Below are 8,095 nucleotides of genomic sequence, written 5' to 3'. Positions count from 1 at the left end.
TCCAGGCAAAATCCAGAGGGTGACTTCCTCATAAATTGACACATGCTGCAACTTCAACAATTAACAGATCTTCTGAAACTAATTTGTAAATTGCACATAAGATGAATTGCTTCTACAAAGTCTGATGGTTCGAACTATTTAAATAAGAAACAATTGTCTTGACAATGCCCTCGTTGCAACTTTGACCTTCATGCCGTTTCTCCCAAGGATATAAAATTTACCCATGAAGCTGTTTATCAAGCTCACAGAAAAGTGAAACTCATGCTGATCCTCGCTCGAAAGGGACACGAACATAGAGTCGGCCATGAAGGCTAACAACAGCAGACGTTTGAAGAGGATCTATTCTTGAAGGTAAGCTTATGACCTGATCAACACATCCAACCAAGGTATTTCAAAAGATTTTTGCAGGGCTCACAAACAAGCTAAACATAATTAGAAAAACTTTTTTTACATTATAACAAGATAGCATACCCCCATATAGCACATTATTGCTTGATTATGATTAAGGCCCTCAACAGTATATGGCAAAAAATAATTGTAAATTTGACAAGATGGAATGTCTAGCAGGGGAACTGGGGAAGCAATTAACTTTTCCCTTAAACGACAAATCTCATGCTCTTGGTTCTGCACAATCCTTCCCTTGGAATTGGCAGCCATGGAGAACTCCAAATGAACTTGAGTACTCTTCATTTCTTCAGTAAGTTAAAGAGTATATTAGGTCCCCTCTCCCCAGCAGCTCTCTCCCTTCCCCCAACCCCACCCTTTCTCTTCTCTCTCTTATCTACCTGGGAAATCAAAGAAATACCTTCTTGAAGGGTGTTATACCCCAAGGATTGTCAAGCTGCTCAGGCTGACCTGTTATAACCAGGCGTCCAGCAGGATCTGATTGAACTCGCACCTGAATTCCACACAAGGTAGGGATGACTACAAAGATAATAATAGAATAATAGACTTTGTAAGTTATTAATTGATAAAAAAAAAAAGGAAAATTTTTCAAAATTCAAAAAGAGAAGCAAAAAACACATCCTTGATCACCTGGTGTAACTACAAACTCCACTTTGGCTTTGAGTACAAGCAAGAATGAGCTTTAAAGCTAATTCCTTTTTTTTTTTTAATTTATTATTTTATGAAATCCTAATAAATTCTATCTATTACTTGTACCATCTCAAACTTCAATAAAAATTTGCATTTGCAATTATATATTTACATGCACACATAATATATACCCAGCAGCACATCTGCACGCAACCAATCATAGGTAGACATGCATTTCTCTATTTGATCAGCCTATACATTTGCTTCATGTGTGTATATAAGATCATGAGATATGATCTGAGAATGACAACTCAAATCAATTTAAAATAACTCCAGAAAAGAAAAGGCAAAGAAATGGGCGCCTTTCACTGCAATATGTCAAAAAAAATCTAAAAGAGTAAAAATTTCATGAGCAGCGCTCACCTCCTCTCGCAAAAGCCCAGGGACTAAAGCATACACCTCAAAGCAATCTTTCTGTGCAAAGGAACAGTGCATTGCCAATGTGTCAGTACTATGGTAGAAAGAACCTGGTGACTAACCCAAATTCCATTATACAGTCATAGCTTAGAGCTATTGCAATTTAAGCTTAAAGAAAACAGCAGACACTTACAGATTCCCGAACGTTGATCTTCACCCAATCAGCAGAGGGTCCAACATCAACAATTTCCATTTCCAGTCTACCAGGGAAAGTAAACAAACAAATATTTAGAATTGCTTGATCAGGAAACATAAAAGAAAATGCAGTAGCATGTCTAGTTTTGGATTATTTTCTTGGGGAAATTTTGGTTCATCATCACACATAGCCACATAGAAGCAGGTGGATAAAGATGAGTTGGTTAAGTGCATGGTAGATGATTTAACCTTTCTAGGAGTGATTCAATTAACAAGTGCATCAAGTTGTATATGCTTTACACTGATGTTCACTCCTTGTATAGGATTTTATGAAGTTCAACCATGATTGCAAGAACATATTCCTTCATTGAAAAAAAAAAACTATCAAGAACATAAAGAGAGCTATTAAAATTTACACAACGATTCTTATTTGTTGAAAGAACATAATGCTAAATTGTCAATGTGCTGAAGATAACTACATATGGAATAAAAGAATCATTCATGAGAAGAACCACAAATAATTGTCCACAGTGTTGAACTTAAATGAAGTTCAGAGCAAAGTAAAGAAAATGTTAAAGATACAAGAAGGGAACAATAAATCTATAAGGGAATGATCAGAATCTTAACTCTTTATCTGTTTCGATACTTGCAATTTTTTCGGGATGCTCCAGGTTAGTCTTCTGTTTATGCATACCTGACTTGACAATCATTATTAGAATGAGAGTGTAACTTAGCATCAACTATATGCTGGCCAAAAAGATTTCAAGTAATAGGGAGTACCAATGCTTTTTAGGGGTTTTTCACGCCTTGGTGCAGAATTCAGGTTCTTGTCCTGTTTAAGAAAAGATGAAAAACATTATTGTACCTCATTGAATGTCAAATATAAAATCTCACATGAAGACACGATGATCAGGCTTGAAGTTAGAACAAACCTTAATGATTGGCTCGCTAACCTCGCCATATCCAAGAAGACGATGGGCATGCCAACCCTGCATAGCACGAGCTGCAGCATCCCTTCTTGCCCTACCAGATCCTGGTGCTTGGTAGCCACTTACCTGCACATGAAACTCAAGAATGTGGATGAGAGAGAGATGACATTAAATAAAAATACTTGCACATGAAATTCAGGAACGTGGATGAGAGACAGATGGACATCAAATAAAAATCATAAAGCAAATAAATAAATTTTAATAATAAGCTTTGTTCCCAGCTACTTCAATTCACAAGCACCAGCATACAAAAGATTAAATATAATATTGCACCTAACAAGCAGAATAAGGCTTGTATTTGCACAAGCCTACAACTTCATGTTAGGAGAGGGGGTTACGGAGGGAAAAGCTAGTATTACAGTTACAAATGTCTTGGAAGAGTATTATAACTGATAGAAGCAGTTACTAGCTAGAGGAAGTATAAAAATAGAAACAGTACTTGTCATCACTCATTCAAGAACCAACACAAAGAATTATCTTCTTCTTTCATTCTCTCTAAATCTTCTCCCCTTTCTGTTTCTTTTTCTCAACCCAGTCTATTTCTATCTCTCTCTCCCTATTTCTCTGTTTTGAAGGTCATTATAGTTTGGGAAAAAAAAAGGTCATTATAGGTCAGATAAGTAAAACCTCATAAATGTGGTTTTCACACAGTGAAGCTTCAACAAATAAATGGTTTTTACCATTCTAGAAATTGCAATTTTCCTCATGGAAGCCTATGAGTTGCCCAAGTTTATATGTTTAAACAACCAATTTGAAACCTGAAACCATCTATGGTTGTGTATTTATGTCTAAATATTGATAACCTAAAAGAACTCAAGCTTAAGCAAATTTCAATTTCAGACACAAAAGAACTCAAGCCTAGCTCTTAACCATATGAGTAGTCATAGCCTCTCCCTCTCTCTCAGTGATTGTCATCATCATCATCGTCATCATTATTATTATTATTATAAAGACAATACAGAACCTTACAAATTTTCTATAGTTCTCAATGCTTTAACATGAAACATTCTATTCATATTGGCAGCAAGTCACAACAATAGCATTTAATGACCTCACTCTTAAAGCTTTTCCAAGTGCTACAGAACAACTATCATGAGAAGGAAAGAAACTGTACCTCCTTCTCTACAACAGAAGGCTGATGCAGGGGTGAACCAGGAAGCTGAAGCTCACCATTTTGGGTCTTATGCTTTTCATATTCCAAAAGTGCCTGCAGTAACTGAAAGGATAAGGAATAGAGGACACAATAAAATATGCAAACAAATGAAGGAAGTTTTTTATGCAAATGATGACAGATATGTAACTGGTACTGCTAAAAATTTGAGATGCAGATTTCTAGGCAAAAGATATCAATCTTATTTCTTATGGCATTCAAATGCCACAGGAAGGGATCCAATCTCAGTTCCACTCTTGGAAAGATAATGCATAGAAAGTTGTGCATCAGCATTAATTTTATAATCTGAGTCAACTATCACTTACTCTCTTCCTCTCTCCCCCCTTCTAAGGGAGAGAAAGGAGATAGCATTGTAAATGACAAGCTCACTTCAAAATGATGCTTCTGTTATAGATTGCCCAAACACCATTTTCAAAGCTAGAAGAGAGAAAAATGGAATTATAATCTAAGATATTTAACCCATTATGGTCCCACATCATAGTGTTTGACAATAATTCAATTGGAATCTCAAACATCGAGCATTTTCCCAATTGAAAGGCATTACCTTCTCGTAGAAAATTCGGAATGTCCAAGAAACTGTTGTGCAGGTCCTGTAAGAAAGAGTTCGAGAATTGAATATTGGTTGTTGGGATAGCAAGCATATTTTCCAACTTCTACTCATCGAATGTCAATATAAATTATGCTAACATGTCAAAAGTTTGATGTCTACAAACAAGAAAGTTTGAATTATATAAAAGCAGATAAAAATTATGATATAGAGTCAGCTTTCTGCAGGCTGAGTTGAACTATCAGCTGTCAGAAACTTAAAACTTTATAAAGAATGCAACAGAAAAATGGCTGAACAACTCCAGTTACTCCATTCCAACTCCATAAATATTACATTATTGTTTAAAGATATCTTTACAACTCCTTACTTAGGAGGATGGAAAGACTCGCCTACTTGCCGCCACAACTTGGAAGCAGTGACCTACAGATATGGGAAAATAAAAGCAGTTCCGCCATATGAGAATAGTAAAATATATATTCAAATCCATGTAACCAAAGTATTAAAGCACATAATAATTTCATCACAACACATAAGCATATTCAGCCAAAACTTGCCACTCAAATCCATTAATCAGATGCAATTCCAGATTCTTATTGATGATTTAAACTAACATCAAACAATTAGTGGTTTGAAAGTTATCTTTTATTTTAAACATCAATTTTAAGATATGGCTAATAGATCAATGTCCAATAAAGAGCCCAGAACATGCAGCTTTCTTCCCTTATCCTGGGTTTATTTCTTTTAGCAACTATTATTGGGACAAAAAAAAAAAAAACCCAATGAGGCTGGATATTTCCTAGTCTGCTAAGTACCAAATGTACTGTACTTATTTGGTAGCCATTTTACTTCAACTTGTGTTCATGACTTCATATCCAATGTGGCATGCATTTAGGTGTCTACCTTGTTGAGGTAGGATGCTTCATGCACTGGGTCACCCTTTACCTTGTTGAGGTGGGTTATTAGATAGATCTAGGAAGGAAGTGCACATATGGAGCAAGTATACAACATTCCAACTATTTCCATAACTAAAACCAGTCTGTCCAGAATCCAGAATATTGTTATTGTAGCTACTTTGGGCACAATGCTTTGGCTAAGAGTAATAAAAAATTATAAGAGGTAATCAAAATGTTCTAAAATGTAAAAACACCTTAAAAGCAACCCTTGATGCTTCTGGCTACAAAGCAATTCAACACACAGTGCAACAAAAATAAATAAAATAAAATAAAATAAACCACAATTAAGACTTATGTAGCAATAGACATTCGTGACCTCAACAGATTTTCATCCTCATGACTCAATCATTTCCGGATATCAGGATATTTGTGATATAACAAAGCAATAGTCCATTCAAGTACAGGCCTCTAGCAAGCAATGCCAAAATTAACTAATAGAAACTGGTAGATGAAAGTGATAATGTTAACAGATATGCAGAACAGAGCAATAAAAATAGCCATAAGTTCAAAAGCAAAATAAGCATACCACTTCATAGCCACCAAGTCTGATAACAGCTCTAAATAACCTAATTCACACAGACAAGGCCCAAAAAGGTTAGTTCACATCTGAAACCAGGCACAGATCCACTAAAACTACTATTACATGAAACTTACTTCAAACAGTTTAATGGCTCTCCATAAAATTTAGGGGGCTTGAATTCCAGGGCATGTTCCCTGTAAAAAGTTTCCAGCTCCCTCATGAATGCTGCTCTCTCCTCTGGGGTGCCTGATTCATCAGCCTCCCCCATCTGCAATTCAAACAATACTTGTATGATTTGTTGCAATGATTCTTGTACTTCTAATATTCACTATAACACATAGTTCACTAAATCACCTCAACATCAGTCCACACACTCTTGGACTTTGAAACACTCTCATGCCTTGATCTGGGAGTTGAATGCTTCCCCTGAGGAGGGGGAGTAACATTTTCTAGCTGGTTATGAAAATGGGTAGTATCACCATCGATTTTATTTTCAGGCACTTTAGTACTAACAGAATCATTGACATTGGCATCAAGAGTAGTTTTGTTATCAGGTACAACTTCATTCTCACCCATAGGAACATCACTCGGCAATGTGTCAATCTTAACTTCAGCAGATTTTTTCCCATTTTCATTTATTTTTTGATTCTTCGGCTGGTCAGTTGATACTTCCTCCTGAACACTGGCATCAACAAGGTTGACATCAGAGCCACCGGCCAAGTCTTGATCTTGACTCGGCATTTCAGTACCTTCCATTCTGTAGTATAAAGCATTAAAGCAACATATTAATAAGGGTTCATTGGAGAGGAATAAAATATATGCACAATTCATAAAGACTACAGTTTTCCTAGTGAAAGGACGCTTTAAAAAAAAAGAAAGAAAGAAAGAAAGAAAGGAGTGAACTTTCTTTAAAAAATAATTCCCAGAAAAGGGAAGAAAGGGAAAAAAAATTGCTTGAAGAATTAGATTTTCTAGAGAAAAACAAAACCCTAACTTTCAGTTCAATTAAGGGAAAAATGCTTTCAAAAGTTTATCATTTTTCAGGGCAAAATCATATTTCAAACAATAGAAATTGTTTTGCCAAGGGCCAAGAGGAAGAAAAGAAAAGCTTGTTTTACCTAACTATTTTGAATTCCTAATAAAATGAAAGAAAAATGTGAAAAAAGGTTACCTGCAAAAAAGAGATTGTAGAGAGCAAGGTCACAAGAGGGAGAGAAATTTGAAGAAAGCGAAAGAGAAGATGTCCAACGGCGTCGTGGAAGGGCTAGGTATGGACAATGCAGGTCACAAAGAGAGGTCAGGGAGGGAGATGAAGAGAGCTGCGAAATCTATTAATTATTTTCCAGCAAACATAGAAAGCAACGTTCATTGCAGGTAGGTACAGGCGAATGGATTTCCAAAATTATATTTAATTAAAAAAAAAAAGAAGAAAAAGAAATTGAAAACCGGCGGTGGCGGTCTGGTGGAGCTCATTCGAGATAATAAGGACAAAAAGAATAGCAGAGCAAATCCACGGCGGACTGAACCTCTCTCTCTCTCTCTGGATTGAGAGTTCGAATTAATTTTTCGATTCCACAGGGATGAACACCTGGAAGACTTTATTAGGTGTATTTACCTTATTATCCTCTATGTAATTACTATGTTGCCCTGTCCGTAACTCAAATTCAATTTCGTTTTTTTTTAATCAAAATTTTCATCTTGGGTTGAGGCTTATAACACACTCTCATTTGATAAAAAGATCCTGTTACTGTTGTTGATGAGAATATTTTAATTTATTTATATAACATATTAAAGTTAAAAAAATCTATTTAATTTATTTATATGGCAATTTATTTTTTCCTTTTACTTTTTTTTATAATTATGTTATTTACTTTTTATAAGATAAATTAACTTATATATAATTTATTATAAAAAAATAAAATTATTACAATAATCAAATTAAATTATTATATTTATATATAAACGAGTTTAATAATTATTAATTAAAATTTAATTTTAAAATTTATATAAAATCACTTAAAATGTAACTAATATCCACAAACAAAGTCATATCCATTTTGATATTTGATTCTGTACCATAAGAAAAGGGTAATCTTATCTCTACATTTTGTTGGGAAGGTAATGATTTTGATGTAGAGGATGCAATTATTATTGAATTTTTTTAAAGGATATCGGTGTTATAGCAAGATTGTGAATGATTCAATGAACCGTAAAGCTTGAGAAGCTACTTGCTAATGGCAACTAACGCTATACGTGTTGCTTTCCACG

The 8,095-nt window shown here is 34.9% G+C and overlaps 1 protein-coding gene across 3 annotated transcripts; it reads right to left on the bottom strand.

The window, feature by feature from the left end:
* On the bottom strand, positions 1 to 7,394 carry LOC110669278 (AT-rich interactive domain-containing protein 6). Of its 3 annotated transcripts, none has more exons than XM_021830843.2 (14): positions 6,999 to 7,394; positions 6,182 to 6,584; positions 5,962 to 6,095; positions 5,834 to 5,873; positions 4,722 to 4,774; positions 4,352 to 4,397; positions 3,751 to 3,843; positions 2,580 to 2,702; positions 2,428 to 2,479; positions 2,275 to 2,341; positions 1,646 to 1,712; positions 1,459 to 1,509; positions 806 to 898; positions 1 to 364 (listed from the first exon to the last, which is right to left on the bottom strand). In XM_021830843.2, the coding sequence occupies exons 2-14, from the start codon at positions 6,581 to 6,583 to the stop codon at positions 260 to 262; spliced, it is 1,326 nt and encodes a 441-aa protein (XP_021686535.2). In that variant the 5' UTR covers position 6,584; positions 6,999 to 7,394; the 3' UTR covers positions 1 to 259. The 3 variants fall into 3 exon arrangements, 2 of the variants coding, with proteins under 2 accessions (XP_021686535.2, XP_057986862.1); XR_002497656.2 differs by lacking the exon at positions 1 to 364 and adding an exon at positions 1,897 to 2,009 and having other exon boundaries at positions 807 to 898; positions 6,999 to 7,388; XM_058130879.1 differs by lacking the exon at positions 1 to 364 and having other exon boundaries at positions 807 to 924; positions 6,999 to 7,388.
* Positions 7,395 to 8,095: the final 701 nt, after the last annotated feature.

This window comes from Hevea brasiliensis, chromosome 2 (assembly GCF_030052815.1).
Source record: "Hevea brasiliensis isolate MT/VB/25A 57/8 chromosome 2, ASM3005281v1, whole genome shotgun sequence".
NCBI lineage: Eukaryota > Viridiplantae > Streptophyta > Magnoliopsida > Malpighiales > Euphorbiaceae > Hevea > Hevea brasiliensis.
The sequence above is the reverse complement of the archived record's forward strand: the minus strand, read 5'-3'. Positions and strand labels throughout refer to the sequence as shown.

What these genes read in the sequence shown, in the direction of transcription:
- LOC110669278 (XM_021830843.2), bottom strand. Translation starts at nt 6,583, where the DNA reads ATGGAAGGTACTGAAATGCCGAGTCAAGATCAAGACTTGGCCGGTGGC. An exon ending in GAGCCATTAAACTGTTTGAA is followed by an intron (nt 5,874 to 5,961) that starts GTAAGTTTCATG and finishes TGTGTGAATTAG; the next exon opens with GTTATTTAGAGCTGTTATCA. An exon ending in GACTTGGTGGCTATGAAGTG is followed by an intron (nt 4,775 to 5,833) that starts GTATGCTTATTT and finishes CCATATCTGTAG; the next exon opens with GTCACTGCTTCCAAGTTGTG.